Below are 17,024 nucleotides of genomic sequence, written 5' to 3'. Positions count from 1 at the left end.
GTTTAGCTTGTTGTTGTGGAAGCGGGACATGATCTCCAGTAGCTTACGTACAAGTCGTAGCAAGGAATCAAGAACCAAAGTGCTCTCTGTGTTGATGTTAGCAAGAGGTCAAGCAAAGGCTCAATGTGTACACCAGAGTGGGCGTGTTGTTGTGTGCGGGGCGGAAAGCGGAGGAGGGTCAACAACACAAGCTGCAGCGCCGCGACGAAGCTACCAGGGTGCTGCTGATGTAGACAAAAGGAGGGAGTGGTGCAGGGGAAGCAGCAGCTAAGCTGTCGGGGGTACGTACCTTTTGGAGATGTGCGGGCGAGGGTGTTTACAGGTGGTGGGGTAGAGATGGGCCAGCTGTGGGAGGGGACTTAGGGGAGGCAGACGAGGCGCTAGCGTTATCGAGCTCCGGAGCAGCTCAGTTACGTAGGCGACGGACTGGCTAGTAGGGAGGACGTGCTCAACACGCTCAGCCAAGACCACAGCAACACACCCCTTCTTCTTCGCAAACAGGACTAGACGGCGTGAAGCACGGGAGACGCCGGGAGGATGTTCACTCTGAACTTCCTAACCGTAACAGTCTATATGTCTTCTTTGCCGCCTCCTGTTTGTTCGAGACGGAGAGGGTTTCGCGGGTGCGGTGGCTGACGGCGGGCAGTTGAGCCACAAGGTAGGACGCTAAGGGACCACAGATAACACAACGCAGTCGAGATGGCAGTGTCTTGAAGCGACCACCACCACGTTCTCCTCGATCTGTAAGTCGGAAGTTGAAAGTTCGTTCGATGTAATTCGGTTCGGGTTCAGGATAGCAATTGACGTGTCGGAATATCGGGCGGTTATGCAAGCTTCCGATCAAGTAGCAAAGGCACTGCAAGGTACTGCGTGAGAAGATAAGAATAGTACTGGCAGACTTCCAATTGTCAACGTTGGTTGGGGATACAGTCGTATTGCTGAACGGTATAAGCGAGGATGTCCAGGTGAGAGAGCGACGTCTTGCTTTTGAAGTTCTGATGTTGTGGACGCAAGAGCCTTTGTGGATGAGGAAAGGTTATGTCAAGGTAAGTTGAGGATATATATATATCCACAAGTCTCCGTGACGCTTGGTATAAGCGGTAACGGCGCGGATTGATGGTGTTTCGAAGCCTGGTTGAGCGACAACACGTGAGCAAAAGTCCATGTATGTGTCCTACCCCGCGCTTCAAACGCTTGGTGACGTGGGAATCCGGGTGGCAAACTGGCGGTAAAGGCCGATAGTCGGCGTCGATGAGCTGACCACAATCAGAAAGACGTATTGTATTATCTGTCTCGGCGTGGATGTACGTTGCCTATTGTGGTGGCTACGGGCCATTAGTATTCATTGAGCCCACGTTGCGGGTCCTGTGCTAGTGGTATGTAGTTCCAGAATGTTAATCCCGAAGAAGCCTTTTTTGGATCCCATCTCTTTTAGTGTTGTTCGTAAGAAAAGCCTGACTAGCACTGTACCTGTTCCGCTCGATCATGTCGTGAACGAGATGCCTGAACAAGCTGACAGTACCAGAGTGTAATGGCTGGTTGCAATGGCTTGTGAAATATGTTCAAGAGAAAGAGCAAGAGACCTTCTGGTAGATCGAAGGTCGGGGTGTAGACAGGAAAATGCGTGGAAGTGGAGATATGACAAACCCACAATGTAACGAAGATGACATACCCGGACTTAGACTTGACAGTGTAAGAGAACCTCTCACATCAGTGCACCTTACCTTTTGTTCGGCAAGCGGAAGAAACCTACCGCTAGGGTATCCAGATACCAAATGCAAACCGAATGGCAAGATGTTGAACCGTGGACATCAGCCCAAGCCTAATGGGAAGGGCAGGATAGGTATTGACGCTAGGCTCCGTAGCCAAGGGTTTGATGTTGTTGAATATCCGGAAAAAGGTCCAAAGATGATGAGTGCGCGCGATAGAAGCTTTTACATACTGCCGGCTGGGTTTACCAGCTGGTATTGTTTCCGAACTGAAGGCGAGAGCTCTGTGAGGGAAGATGTACATGAGCCTTGCCGGATACTTGAACTTTGGACCTGATGATCGCAATATCTACGACTCGCGCTGGCATGCTAGATAGACGCCTTTGTGGGTTTGTACAGCTGTCTGAGACTCTGCTCGACTTCCTAGGCAGTCGATAGCCACCCCGAAGCACGGGTTTATGAATGGGAAGGAAGGCCTTCAAGATTGGTGCGGAGTCTAGAGGTGCGGTTACACTCAGACGGTAGGCGCGATTTTGATGTTGATACAGCCTACACGGAAACGTTGACAGCTTACAGCGGAAGCATACTGCTGATTGTTTTATCGAGGTTGTACCGTCATTACGCAGGCAGTGTGAGCTCGAGCGACGGAGTCGAGCGTAACGATTGAGAGTCGGCGAAGGAGAGGTGGACGGTCAGATCGTGTTTCTGCGAAGCGGTGTGGTCGCTGCAGCGCTGTAGGTCATTAGTGTGCGATGTTTGTCTGCATGCTTGATGTTGAAACGACAACGGGCCTCATCGAGGGCCAGACTGCAAAGGATACCCTGACGGAGATCAAGCGGAGGTGCATAGCCTGTTACCATTTAGAATGCCATCGCGCTTGCTAGGAAATTCAGACGCGGTTGTGGAAGTGGCTCGTCGCGCCGGCGATGATTACGCATGGCGACGGAGGCAGGCGACGCGCTGTGCCGCCGAAGAGGATATCCAGGGGATCCGAAGCGTACTGACGCGTATGAGAAGCTCTTCTGCATTAGTTGTGGCAATGGGAAAGGGCTCCGTTCTTGGCGAAAGCCGCAGAGGAAGTTGAGGCAGGGGTGGTCAGTAAACAAGAGGGGTGTGGAGGGAGTGGGCAGAGGTGCGATTAGAGTTTCTGGCGCTAGGAGTGCGTTCAGCAGGGACGATGCCCCATCGGTTCCTGTCCTTGGCAGAATCTCGTCCATAAGGCAGGCAGGTGGACAACATTGGAAGGTCAACAGATGGTATATTTTGGGTCTACGAATATAGTGCTGTATCTAAGGAACCATCTGCTTGTGTGTTAGCATCTGTCTGCATTGTAGTAGGGCTGAGGTAGGGTTGACTTGCCTGCATCTATCCTACATGGTATGCATTTCCTCCTGAGCCCGATTACAGATGCGGTACACCAAGTAGCTCTTGCCACGATGAGGAGGCTGCTCCTCCCGACCTTTCTGATGCAGTGCATCCCTTCAGTGCTGTTGTCTTGCAGTCGCTCCACGGCGTGGTGTCTCCGCGGGGCTGGCTTCGCTAAGTTCTGGGCGAAGGATTCGGCCCGAGTCTCTCTGCTCTGACGTGCGGACTTGCATCGATGCAGTAGCTCTGTGCAATACACGTCGACGACGGAGTCGTTACTTGCCAGCTGCTGTGTGCACGGTGCGGCTGTTCTTGCTCCTGGAGTCCGCCATGTTCGCATGGACCTGCATCACCATTGCGCCTCCCTCCTGAATTTCTCGCCTCAGCCCACACACCAAATCGCCACCAACCACCAGCTCCACGAGACCAACTCCACATCGCTACGACGCGTTCGACATACGACATGGAGATGAAGACTCAAGCTTCTGAGATGCACATGTCTTCCGAGTCCGCCCAGCGCCTCAGCCGCTGAGATGGCTCCTCAGCAAGACATCGTCCTACCCGCCGTACACCCTTGACGACGACCTCGACCGCGACTCGCAGCTCGCAGCTTGCCGCTCGCCTATGGTGGCACCTTCAGGAAGGCACATGGTGATATGATACCAGGAAGGGCTGCTTTGGATCGAGCTGGTGTGCTTCAACAAGACGCTCCCCCTCACCCGGCAGTCCCCGTCGTTCTGCCATTCCCAACATGCCTCGAGACAACTTCTCTAGGGAGCTTGGTAAAGGCAAAGCAACACTGGCTTGCTTGTGCACTTCACTTCTGTTGCCAGGTTTACAGCTCCATGGACATCGAGCCTCGAACAAGCTTCGGAAAGGTCTCCAAGCGGCGCCCACCTTGCATGCAGCTCGCGTCGGATCACCTACCTACCCCTCGAACGCTCGCGATCCCACCTCGACTCCCTCTATACCTGCGGCCACTCTGTCCCCTCGGTACTCTTGCTGTTCCGGATTTGAGACCTCCGCGGAAGAGACCCCTCGCTTGGCCAAGCTCCGAATGAACATCTCCCTCGATGTAGGAAGCTACAACGCCTTCAGGGAGAGACATGCAGGCCAGAAAACTACCAGCCACAGGGTACTTGAGTACTCGGGCAACCTTGTCGGCTTCCACCTTTGGCTGCAGCTATCCACCAACCTCCGTTGGCGAAGCGGTGGTATAGCTCTGACTATGCTGACCCTCCGGAGTTCGGCCTCGCACTGTAACCTTTACCAAAACTCTAGGTAATATTTGAGCGAGACCTCTCTCCGTTGCTCACCACAAGCGTGTTGGCCGAAGCCATGCTGGCATCGCCAAACCTCCGAGAAATGCCAATCGGGCTCTTCCTTGTCTGCACAAGCGTCCTACGGCCGAAGGTTCACGAACTACGATCTCCCTTGCCTATCGACATCGAGTACGCGAGTACTACAATCCCATACTTCGGCTGTTTCGCATCGACACAACGTCCATCTCTGTGTCGCAGAGGATCTGGCAAGAGAAGGTAATGGGTACGTTACGGGTTATGGGCCACAGAGGGAAGTTTGAAGCGATTGTTCGGTCGGCAATTCGACACACAATTTCGCATCATCTCGCTGTTGTTCGTTCGGTGGAAGCTCGCAGGCATGGTCTTCACGGCTACAGTCTTCGTCATGCAACAGCCATGATGCGTCGCCATGCTGATACTGAGCCCTGCATCAGGCGTAGGGTTACAGATCTCAAGAGCTTTGCGCGTTGTACGGCAGAACCAGTCGACAGAAGAAAACAGGATTGGACGAGCAGACGATGCGGAACCCGCATCGAACCGCTTAATCGCTGCTACAACAACGGCTCTTGCGCATACTCGAGGCACACGAGGAAATATCCAGTCTTGCTGCAAGTCGAAAGCTGCGCAATCTTTGGCGTTCAAATCGTCACCTCGCTCACACTCGCATGGAGTAGGCTGGCTTTCCGATAGTATTATCACAAGTCGGCAACAATGCAAGGCCTGCGTCTGATGCTACAGACTGTTGCAAAACGATCAGGCCTTGTGGGGTGTCTGACCCCAGGTAAGACGTGGATGCTCTACACTCTGATCTTCAGCGAGCGTATCATCTCCCAGCTGAAGCCACCACTGCGGATCAGAGCATCAGCAACTGCCAGCCATCTCGTCGGCCTTGATCGTGTCTGGACTGGATACACGAGCGCGTTCTCGACAGTTGTGACAGCTTGTACTCGAATGTATTGTCCCACATTCTCCCACAGGGTCCATCCACGAAGTCATGCGGAGCCTTGCATGATGCTTGTGGGGTCGACAAGTGCAGGCTAATCCTTCAACATCAGTCGATCAGGTTAACCCAAAGAGAAACCACGGGCTACGGTATCTGACGCAGTCGGCAAAGAGGTGCTGAGCTCACGTATCTTGAGTCGTCGGTCGACATGTTGGTTTCTTTTCACCTGCCTAGCCCCTCTGGTCTTGAGCTGGCAAGGTGCTCCAGCCGTCGGCAGACTTCCTTGGGAATTACACTCACCAATGCTTTGGCAATGCCGACCAGTCGTCCAATCAGTGTTAGGTTCAATGGAGCAGATGCATGAGTCTAGCGACCGCAACGACCTATCTGCCCTCAACACGCTATGTTTCCGTCGCGAGTGCGTGCTTGATACACCGTTCCCCTGGGTACATCGGCAAGTTTGTCGTGGTGGCATGTCAAACAAGTTACCTGCGACCTCGTACTTTGAGAAGATGTCAAAGAGTAAGTCGTCCGAGCAAGACTGATGGCTCCATGTATCGACAGTCTGAGCTCTTCTTCCAAGCTCTTATGGCCATGGCTCCAATGTTCAACTCCGCAAACCAGCGTTACGGCGTCCAACCACAGAAGAGTTGTCCAGCCGAAGTCAGATTCGCCAGCGAGATATCCGTCCAGGTCTTCATTCGGCGCCATTAGTCATGGCATTGATACGGTGGTTGCCACGTCCAGGACCGGTATATCAAGCTCCAGGACCGACAATTTTGTTTCCCAGTGCATCCGCTGAGTAGCTGAGCACTCGTGTCGCGAGAGATATCGTTTGTTGAAGCTGCTCGCGCAGGCTTTTCAGCGCCGATGTTCGCGGTGGCTGAGAGGTTCACGCCGCCGGAGAGCCATAGTCAGGAGACTTCCGCCTGCCTCACTACGTTATATTTGTGCGGTGTTCGCATCGTTGGTCGCGGCGACTCACGGGCCTCAATCAATTGCGACAAAGCTGTCTTGCATCGTGGCGCGCATTTGGTGTACGATATTGCCGGCTTGTGGGATGTATCTATCCTATGGTAGAGGGACCGCCCGATCTTCGCGCGTGCAGGGCTTCACCCCCGCCCTTGAGCTTGTCCGGTGATGAAGAAGGATCGAGTGCCACGGCGGCTTCCTGTGGGCTCCAGAACCGCTGCAAGCAGTCTGGTCGATCCGGTGCCGTGATGCTCTGCCTGGGGATCGCTTTCTGCCGTGTGTCTCGTGGTGCTGCATGGATCTGGGATGCGTTCTTCGTGCGCCTGGCGGGGCGATGCAGCTTGTCCGTGTTGCTTCCGTGCCTCCGTATCAGCGTGGTAAAGCAGGGCGCCGAAGTAGCGCTGGTGATCGGATGTTCCAAGGACGAGCAAGTCGAGAACGACCGTGCTGCGGCGGAGCCGATCGCAGCGGTGTTGAAGACTTCGCGGACAGACAGCGTTGGGAGTTTTGGACATCGATAAGATCTGTGATCAAGTCAGCCCGACAGGAAACGACTCGCCTTCCTCTCATCGTCACGTCTTCTGCATTAGACGCCTCTGCCTTGACGACACTGCTATCCCGTCGTCGCGGTGGGAGGTGTTGGGGTGGCGGAGGTGATGGAGTGCGGACACCACGGGGTCCAACAAGACTCGCACTATGCAGACCTGAGAACCATCATGCGAGCGGCGCAACAACGAAAGCCGCACGTAGAGCCTCCTGCGTATCGGGTCTCTTAATGGGGACGTCACAAGGATGGCGATGCAGGGGCTTCAAGACCACTCTTACAGTTTGTGCGCTTGCCGTGCACCTGCGCTGCGCATGCAAACATGAGCCTGCGTCGATACACCTCAATCAGCGTGATGATATGGAGTGTCATGCTTGTTCTGTGCGCCTCAGACACAGGCACGGAGTGTACTGGTGTCGCCGCGGAACAAACGTTGGAGATTTCTGATCGCGACAAGTCGGTGCAGCTCCCTGCATGACGAGCTTCCCATATATTTGCATTGGGCTACAGCTCGGATGGACAGCTCAAACTCAAGACGGAGATGCCTTGAGACTTGTTGTGGACGGAATGCAGGTCGAATTGCAAGACGTGAAGGCCGCCACTTAGGGCTTGCCCGTAGCCGGGCCTGTCAACGAGTCAACTCGGGACGATGGACGAACAAAGTCAAGACAGCTATGAGAAAGTGGAAGGGAAGAGGCTGCTCGTCGACGGCGCCTCCATTTGTCACGCAAGGTGCTTGGTTGTGACCCCGTCGCCGCCGTGCCTGCCCCACACCCCCGCGATGCCAATCAGACGATCCCGCAAATCTCCTTCACCAAACATACCGAAAGTAAGTTGTTGTCGTCATATATACAAAGACTTTCTGTATATTTCCATCAAAAGGTCCCAGGTGTCGGGTTCTTGGTAGTAGTGGCTACCAGGCGCCTTGCATTGGTTAGAGGATCGGACCACTGTTCATCACTTGAATGAATGGTTGGCTAACATCACCCAGGTTCGATTCTCCGCCGTGTCTTGTTACCATTGAGTAGCATGTAATTCCTGGCTTTTTTTTGCCTTTGCTTTTGCACTCACACACCATACATCATCGAATCGGCCCATATCTGGTGAACTGTTCACAGCGCAAGATCAGATGCTTTCACATCTCTTTTTGCATCCTCAAGCATGCTCTGTAGGGTATGCCTTGGTAGATGTGGCATACAGATGGTCTAGCAGGTGACATGTATGCGCTATCTTTCAGCTTATTATAACGCATCCTGGTCTTGAAGCCACTTTTGATGCGCATGCTTGCTTGTCCGCCATTCTAGAAGGAAGCGAACTTAGAGAAGCTGGCATCTGCTGCAGATGTTACATGGCTGGTCGACAGCGGACTTCCGAGCATCTCCGCATCTGAGACATCATCGCGGGCTCCTTGCAAGAGCCTTAAGTTCCAGACTGGAGTCAGCATCTAAAAGCAAGCGGCAGCATGTCGATTTTCTTTCAGATTTTTTGACTGCGCAAACATAATCATATCCATTGGAGGAGCTCGAAGGACCAACGTTGTCTGATTGCAACGTCGCAACGTCGCAACGCTGCACCGCTGCAACTGGACATGATCTAGATACCAAGGCCCCTTTTCATCGGTCTTGGTGCGGACTTTGACGATTATGAAGATGCCACACGATGTGGGCTTGTCAGGGGTTACCTGAAGGTAGCGCAATTCTGCTGTTGGCCGAGTGGCATTCATCTCCAGAATCGCGATGAGGTGCATAGTGCGGACATGATCTACAACAGCGAATATCTTGCAACAGTTCGCTATTGAACGATGTGAGGAGATGGCCAAAGACGTCAGCAAACCTTCGGCATTTGAGCAGCGGACATACGGGCTGCTGAACAATCTGCGGCTTTGATGCATTGGTGTCGAGCGGCACGCGCATCGAAACGCATCTCACTTTACGCTCTTCGACACGGGAATTCCTTTTTGGCCTTCTTTGCGTCGTCTCATGTTTCCATGAAGAGGATGTCCGTTGCGCAACGGCGTCTCCCAGCGGAATATGTGAGGATCAGTTACTTCAGGGGCTGGCCCGACAAGAAGCCCTCATGAAGCTAATCTGATGGGTCACGCATCACGGGGCGTCTCTTTCAAGTCCGCCATCGATCCGCCATTATCACGGAACAGCGTCACGGAGTACAACTGGCTGTGCTTCAAATCAACGCCCTTCGGCTTTTTGCCTTAGCATACGTCATTCCAAAGGTATATCCTTCATCCAGATCGACTCGAAAGCTCTTCGACGGGTCATCTTCGCTCCCTCGGTGGGTCGACTTTCGCGATCTCCAGGGGTGAGAGAGTCGCTCACCTTGGAGGACCATATATCGTATCTGTCTCGGCCCAGAAAGATATCAATCCTTAACAGAACCCTGCTGTTGCGATCGATATTTGTTCCATACTCCGGGACTCACCCCAATCCCGCCCTTGCTCTGTCGTCTTCTGCTTGGAGGTAGCCAAGCCTGACTCGCCCGGAAACACGACTTCAACACCTGTGCTTCAGGTATTACCTGACCATGTATGCAAGATGGGTTTATGCTACACACTTCCGACATTCACGGCTCGATGCATCGAATTTGGCTATCAGCCTGCCGCTACAAAGATGTACCGGTAAGAGAAGGCATAGCTCATCACGTATCAAGATTTCGAAACTTACGACTGCGGACATAAGCTGAGGCATTATCGAAGTCACGCTCAAGAGTCAAATACTATCAACGACAGTGTCACATACACCCAACAATTAATGCGCGACATCACGGATTCGAGGCGAGGTGAGCAACAAGGAGATGCCGCCGCGTGTGGCCAGCTTCACCCCCGTCTCAACTTGTTCCGGGTACCACCAAAAACGCGCATCGAATGCATTCACGAGTGTTGAGCGTACTTGCACTTCATGATGGCAATTGCGTCTTTCCATCCCGATGCGCAATGCTGAACGAATGCATGCCGTGGATGCAGGCGTGGGTGCAGACGTGGATGTGCGGACATCCGCTGCCATACATGAGCGACGTCAGACCGGACCGGCATGCAGCGCAAACACCACGATGTAAAAGAGTCTTCAATGCTCCAGAAGATGTGCGCCATCGAGGCTACCCTGATCCTACCAGGCTCGACGTTCATGTCATGGCTGGTTGTGTACATGGTCTCAAATGCCACACACGCTCCGTAACATACAACACAGGCTACAGGAGCGAGCTCAACGCGACGAGCAGCAGCTCACGCCTAAGCGGAGCCTCGTCTTACTGGCAGACCCCTGCCTCCTCGCCGCCGTGGACGATGTGAAGCAGTCTCTGCGCTCGCCGCCGCTGCCCCGCCCCGCGTAATCCCCGCACAGGCACACGCCCCTTCGCGCCTCGAAAATCAACAAAGGCCATCATAGCAACCTTGAAGTCCTTTGGCTATATAATTGCTCTAATCTTGCCAATATCTCGTACGGCATCTGGCTCGTGTCCAGGTGTCGTACCCTCACCGATTGGCGGGTCATGGCCGTCGGTGGTGGATGGCAGCGTTTACTAACTCGTGTATACGCAGCTTCGAGTCCGACCGGGCTCGCCCTACGGGGAGGTGTAACAAGCCCTCTATTTTGCTATTTTTTTATCTTTTCTACACCACAATGCTTAAGCAGAGCGTATGCGAACAAAGGCCGGCGCAGCCCTGTCTTTTCTCCGATTACTATTGCACTGCTAAGATAAGATTTGAAATACCTATAGAGGCATGTGCAATCTTTTGTGCTTGCCTAGAGTTGCTCTTTTATGCTTTTCTAAAGAGGCGCATGCCCGCTTCTTAGTCTTCGCTTCTGCAGTAGCAGCAGCAGCAGCAGCAACTTCGTTTGCGAATGACGTCTACTTGGACTTTGCCCTTTTGCGTCTAGAGATCAGACTTAGGAGAAATGCAACTAGCTACGTTGCTTCAAGGTAAGCTGCTTTGACAGCAAGTCTGCCCTTGTCGGCGTGGACATGATACGCCAGCCGAAGCACTCGAGCGCGGATGGCTTAGGCCAGGACGAGACAGCGGGTTGATCTCCCCCAAGCGCAGCATTGGCATAGTTGCTATATGCTCCCATTCGGAAATTCGGAGAGTAATACTGCAATTCTATGGCCACGATCTATGGAGTATCACGCGAGATGACAGCGATGCGCACTGCCTGATCGACTTCAGAAGCGCCAAACCGCACCTTGTCGCTGTGATAATCGCCTTGAGGGCCTCGAGGACACCTCACGACTTGCGCAGCACGAAGACATGGATATTACGTAGGCCTCACGGTTCAGCATGACGTTTATATGCCTCAAACTTCCATGGTATGGATACTCCTGCATCGCTGAGAAGGTAGGTATGGGTTTCCTTTCTATTCATGTATCTTTCCTGCCTCATCTACCTATGTCCAATACGGTTCTGCACCTCGACGCCGTTGTCTAGGTACTAAGAGCTATCCATTACGCCGTGTATCACCCCATCCATCCCCAGGTACTGCCAATGGTGCCGGTATGGACTGTCGCGCGAATTTTCCTTGAGTCTTCCGCCCTTACTCCTAGGCAAAGCGCATCACGGCTCTTGCTCGGTTGCGGAGTCTGAAGCGCTCGCCCAGGTTTGAGTTGTCGCCGTAGTCGACGTACTCGGATCGCGTCGGAGCCATGTGGAGTGCTCGCTGAAACCCCTTGCGGAGGGAAGTCAGCCTTCTGAGCAACTTGATCTCGTCTTCGAGGTCCCAGTCGCGGTCTTCGGCCTTGTGGTTGAAGAGGGTCTATCGCGGAGGTTTGGTTAGCCATGGCCTGACGCTGGGCTGGTGGGCCTTCAAATCCCGACTTACCTGGACTTTCAAGGCAGCCTCAGCAAGCTCTTCGTCTCCCGGCAAATGTCCCCGTGTCTGGAAGAAGGCGGCTCGATCTCCCCAGTACTTGGCCTTGCCGTCAAGGGTCACGACCTCGCGCCGTATCTCTTCGCAACGTTCCATCTGCGCCAGCTCAAATCTGCGCGTCTCGGCATGGAACAGCCTCGCCGCGTCCACCGCCATGTGTATCCAGAGTGGAGGCATGCCCGATTGGTATGTACGAGTGGCGGCTTCGTGTACGGTGGTGGGGTGCTTGCTCGGACGGTGGTCTGTCGGGCGGCGAAAGATGTTAGTCGCGGATCCGCTTTCGCGTCTGCTCGAGCGAGAAACGTACTATGAGCGTTGGAAAGATATTCACAACAAGATACACAAGTCTTGGTCGAATCGGAACGTGGTGGTGCGGGTGTGTGGCGGGGTAGCGAGAGGGAGTTGCGTCTTGATAGAGGCTTCTTCAATACGACCCGACGCTACGACATTTTGACTCTACTCGTCAGACCCTCACACATCCGTTACAGGGGTATTTTGCGTCTGCGACGGATCGCACGACGAGGAGAGTGCCAGAGACCTGCGACAGCGTCTTCTCAATCTGGAGGTCATTACGCCCTGTACAGCTACCATTCGACTTCACATGGCCGTTCACTTCCGGACGAGGCGCAAATAAACCCCTGCATGTAGCACGCATCCCTTTTGTGACTGAACCTACAGCTATGCGCCTGAAGCCGCTTCTCTTTTGGCAACGACAGCCTCACGTCACGAATTATGATTTACGCCCGGCTGCGACTCTTCATCTTCTCATCATGTTCTCTTTGCTTTCCTCCTTTGTTCGATCTTCCACGTCGCTTTACTTCCCAAGCCGACAACTTCCTCGTCCTTTTTCACATCTTCTCGCGTCGTTGGGGAAAGGCGTCTCGTGGACGAGAAGTACTAAAGCTGGCGAGCATACATCAGCAAACAGGCCTACAGAGCTTCTGTTACAATGTAAAAGCGGTATAATGTTGAGATTTTCAGGGGCCACGGGCGATTTGAAGGAGGATATAAATAGCCGTTTGACGTCTTGCAGATTTGAACACCAACCGAACTATCGTCACTGCTTCATAGCGTATGTGAACATGTGAGAGTGATGCTGATTGCAATGGGTCTACCTATCTAATTCTACACTCCTTTTGTCTCACCCAACATTCGTTGCACTGTTACCCATTTCATATCCACAATGCTCATTACAATCTCGTCCTACAACTTTGATACCCATCACTACAAGCACTAAAGCAGCTCACTCCTCCTGCCGGTGGTCACACATCATCTCTAGATATGCCGCCTGTAACCCCTCGACGACAAACACAAGACGAAGCTACAGTCAACCGAAGTTGCCCAGTCGTATAGCCCAATGGTGTTTACGACCGCCATTCCTCGTCCGCGAAAAGCGAAGACCCACCCATGTTCTCGTCCATATAGTGTCGAACGCTAGTCGTCGAATCTAGCTCGTGATTAAGCAGCAGGTATCGATTGCCTATCAAGACGTTAGCGAAAACAGGACGTTGTTGAGAGCGGTATTTAAGCTGCTAGAGACTGTAGCGCGTTATCATTGACTTCCAATATACATTGCTGTAATATGTCGATGGAGATAGAACATACTACTCAAAAGTTAGCAAAGGATCTTGATCGTAGTCTGAGTGCGTGACTGACCCGATTCCAGCATGCTTACCGCAGTCAACATATCCATCCTCAGTAGCAGGCATACCGAGTTGTTCTTGAAGCTTCTTGCGGGCCGCGGTAATGACGACGAGCTTTTGGATCTGCTTCCCTAGGTCGTAGTGTTTGCCGACCGCGTGCGCTGACCATTGTTCCTGCAATAGCTCATTAGCGAATTGCCGATTCGGGATAATGGGTACCTGAGAGGGAAGAAGGAGTCTCGTTGCTCAAAGTACATACAAGCGAAAGTTGAGCCTCCTGCCTACGGACGCCATTTCGAACTGATTGGAAGAAATCTCGCTCTTGCCGATAGTGGAGGGCTTTGTTGTTGTAGGTGACGGCCTCGCGCTGCAGGTCGTCGCAAAGACGCATCTTCGCGTGCTCTTGGCGCTGCTTGTCTTGCCAGAATTTGCGGATACGTTCTTCGGTATTGGTTGAGGACATCGCGGTGAATCTTCGTCGACTTGGCGGTGGAATAAGTAGTGAGGTCGAGGGACTACGAAATGTTCAGTAATGTAATCGCACGAGATTTGGCCTTGCGGAAGTAACCTTGAATGGCTTGGGGCTGTTCTAGCGATGCTCGTGAACAAGAAATTGAATCGATTGGCTGGCGATGAGATTCTTGTCTAGAATTACTCGAGGAGCAATGAAAGATTGGGGGTCTTGTTTAGTCGGGCTCGTCCGATCCTTTCACTGCCCCTAAGCGCTAGAATCTTCGTCATAGTGCTAAGGCACCTACTTGTGACACTGAAAGCTGCGGTTATATTAGTGAGGTCTTGAGCGGTCGCTTCGCGGTATGAGAGACGCTCCATAACGCGAGCACGACGGAGTAGAAACTCTTGAGCCGATGGTGTTGCGTTGAAAACCTTGTGTACTATATGAGTGTTTTGCGCAACAAGTCCAGTGAGCCAAGTCTACTAAGATGATCTGCAAGTGAAAGGAAGAGACCGAGTCATTCCCCAACCTACCATATTGTCGCGCCAATAACAGATTAACATTTTGACATGAACGGAGGATCTGATGCAAGACATTTCGAGAAATCGACGTAGAAGAACGCGTGCACATGCCCTGGAGTGTGGACGAACATTGCGGGATTGTGGTCGAGGAGCTTCCTGCGGTGAGTCACCGTGGCTCTGCTAGACGCCGCATGCCTGCCACACTAACAGCGGCAATACCATGCAACACTGAAGTCTCTCGCATTTCCACTGAGGTTAGAATAAGGATCCAGCTAAACATGGGCAGCAGGGCCGAATGCGCCAGTTGTCATGCGTGCCGATCCGTGGTAACTCTCGGCTCGTCGGGGGGATGGTGCGGGCGACACTAAGCCTGTTTCTCCACTAGCCCTCCTGCCATTGGGTGTCTTCGCACACATGCCACAGCGACCCTCTTTAACCTTTCAACCCTAATTCCTCTGCGCTGCGACCGACCGAAAGCGCCAATTACTAAAGCAGCTCTATGAGACCCTTCGTGCCCCGTCGCCGTGATGTTCATCGCACCCGTGCCCTCCTCCATCACCGCCTAGGACTTCCCAACGAACTCGTCCTCGACATTTTGGACAAGGCTCGTTACTGGGTCGAGCACGTTCATGAAAATGACAGGACTCTCGTGATTCTGGACGAAGAGTTCTCCGACAACTTCTCCGCCGCGTCTCCATTAATGAGGATAATCTTTGACAAGTCCGAAACCACGCATCACGAAACGCCCAGACTCAAAGAGATAGAGTTTCTGATTGTCAGCCACGACCAGGGCTGGACAACAGAGGGTACAACTGGCACATACGACACCTCTTCATGGTTTGAGGTCTCTATCGTGCGCCCGCAGTCTCCGCCCAGCGACATGGAGAATGAAATCGTCGCTGAAAACTTCGAGGACAACATGTACCCCCAAAGCAACATCCACAGCGTCATAGACAACATATGCGGTGACCTGAGCTTCAGCAATGTACCGCGCTCGCCATCGGCTACGGAGCCACAGAGGTTACACTGCGACGAGATGCGAGCTATGACGTTTCTACATGATGACCCGTCACGCCCGATGGGTATTGAAGGTCAACACGCTTGGTATCTGCAAGGCAACGAGGTCGCAAGAGCCACGTCTGTCTTTGATGGAGACTTCATTCGGAGATATCGCGTTGTCTGGGGATGTAAAGAAAATCCAACATGGGAGGGCAACGAAGGCTCTGGACGTGGCGAGAACTTCATTGACTCTCTACAAGATGGTGATTGGATATGCGTGTGGGCAAGAGCGAAGGTGAGCTGGTTTGCTTCAGTGTTATTTGCATTGACTAATATAAGAATCAGAGAAGAGGATGGGAAAATCACGTCCATGGCATACGTGTCACCACGCGCTACACCGTATAGCCAGTACCAAACACGCTCATGAGGTGTGCTTTGATGCATCTTCATCCTACGCAATTACCCGCGTACTGCAATCTCCTCGCTAACAGAGGTCACTGTGTTCGGTGCCACATGCATCGGAACGTTTGTCCGCTTGTAGCTTGACGTCTTCCGACATACCCTCATCGGAGGCATCATCCCCATGCGACAACATACCTTCTTGTTCTCCAGAAGCGACAAAATCACCAGTAGCATCATTCATGTCAACTGGTGCTCCGCGGACCTTGGCTCGAGCTTTTGCGATGCGCTCAGCCTTCGCACGATCCCGTTCGTCAGCTGCCACTTTCAGGTCCGCTTTGAAGGCACGAGCAGCGGCCGCCTTTTTCTCAAGTGCGGCTTGCTTGGCCGCCTCAATCTGGGCCTTCCGTTCCTTGCGGGCTTCGGCTCCACCCTTGGCTGCTTCGACCCGCTTTTCTTCGGCCCGTTCAAGCTCGGCGGCGCGCGCGCCTATACGAGAGAACGGTGCAGGTGTCGGCGATGCATCAAAACGGGGTTTTTGGGCAGCAACATCTGATTTAATCGATGACGATATGTGTGCAGGAGCGATTGACTTTGTGGGCGCACATGGTGTCTTCGGACGATGTTTCTTCGCGACTGGCGTTGTGGGCATCTCTGTTGTGCGCCTGGGTATTGAAGCCTTTACTGGCCGCTCCTCATGCTCTCGCTCACGAGGTTTCAGCTCATCCACGTATTCGTAAGTGACGGTGGCACATCGAGCCTTCATCACAGGATCGGCTGCGTTCTCGAGCTCGGCTTCTTCCCAGATCTCCACCAGGCTCTTGAGCTCGTCTACACTCAGACGTGCCTCAGCCTCACGACGTTTCTCGCGCAGCACTCGCCAGTATTTGAATTGCTCACGTACCCGAGCGCGCATCGAGTTCTTCTGCTCCTGTATCGTAGGCGCTGTTGTGCAGTCTTCCAGTGTAGAGCAAGGAGAATGGTGAAAGGCAGAGGCTTCGTCAATGACCTCGTCATCCTTCCCTGCAAGCTCAGCGTCGTAGACAGCTTTCTGGCTCTGGTCGTCTAAGACATTAAACGCCTCATGAATTTCATCAAACACAGCAGCACGCGCGACGCCCTCAGCACCGGCCATTTCCGGGAGCTCATCAAAGTACTTCAGCACCAGAGCTTTGTACGCTGCACTTATGACTTCCGGTGTTGCGTTCGGGGCCAGCCCAAGTGTTGCATAATGTGTTCGAGTCTTCATATCGGGATTGGTCTCCTAGTATATTCTATTGGTATAGGCGTCCGGTGTCCA

At 53.1% G+C, this 17,024-nt stretch overlaps 4 protein-coding genes across 4 annotated transcripts; 1 reads left to right on the top strand and 3 right to left on the bottom strand.

Annotated features, from left to right (window-relative positions):
* Positions 1-11,381: 11,381 nt before the first annotated feature.
* On the bottom strand, positions 11,382-11,885 carry J4E90_002820 (uncharacterized protein; the record flags this gene model as incomplete). Its single annotated transcript, XM_051432396.1, has 2 exons — positions 11,382-11,594; positions 11,661-11,885. 2 exons carry the CDS (start codon positions 11,883-11,885, stop codon positions 11,382-11,384), a joined length of 438 nt encoding a protein of 145 aa, XP_051293818.1.
* Positions 11,886-13,312: 1,427 nt separating this feature from the next.
* On the bottom strand, positions 13,313-13,814 carry J4E90_002819 (uncharacterized protein; the record flags this gene model as incomplete). The annotated part of the gene is made up of 2 exons (XM_051432395.1): positions 13,313-13,570; positions 13,611-13,814. 2 exons carry the CDS (start codon positions 13,812-13,814, stop codon positions 13,313-13,315), a joined length of 462 nt encoding a protein of 153 aa, XP_051293817.1.
* A 1,011-nt stretch (positions 13,815-14,825) lies between these two features.
* Positions 14,826-15,730, top strand: J4E90_002818 (uncharacterized protein; the record flags this gene model as incomplete). Its single annotated transcript, XM_051432394.1, has 2 exons — positions 14,826-15,620; positions 15,671-15,730. 2 exons carry the CDS (start codon positions 14,826-14,828, stop codon positions 15,728-15,730), a joined length of 855 nt encoding a protein of 284 aa, XP_051293816.1.
* A 79-nt stretch (positions 15,731-15,809) lies between these two features.
* On the bottom strand, positions 15,810-16,973 carry J4E90_002817 (uncharacterized protein; the record flags this gene model as incomplete). The annotated part of the gene is made up of 1 exon (XM_051432393.1): positions 15,810-16,973. The coding sequence occupies one exon, from the start codon at positions 16,971-16,973 to the stop codon at positions 15,810-15,812; it is 1,164 nt and encodes a 387-aa protein (XP_051293815.1).
* Positions 16,974-17,024: the final 51 nt, after the last annotated feature.

This window comes from Alternaria incomplexa (assembly GCF_024043165.1).
Source record: "Alternaria incomplexa strain BMP 0042 chromosome Unknown scaffold_3, whole genome shotgun sequence".
Lineage (NCBI taxonomy): Eukaryota > Fungi > Ascomycota > Dothideomycetes > Pleosporales > Pleosporaceae > Alternaria > Alternaria incomplexa.
This window is presented reverse-complemented; position numbering and strand designations above follow the sequence as displayed.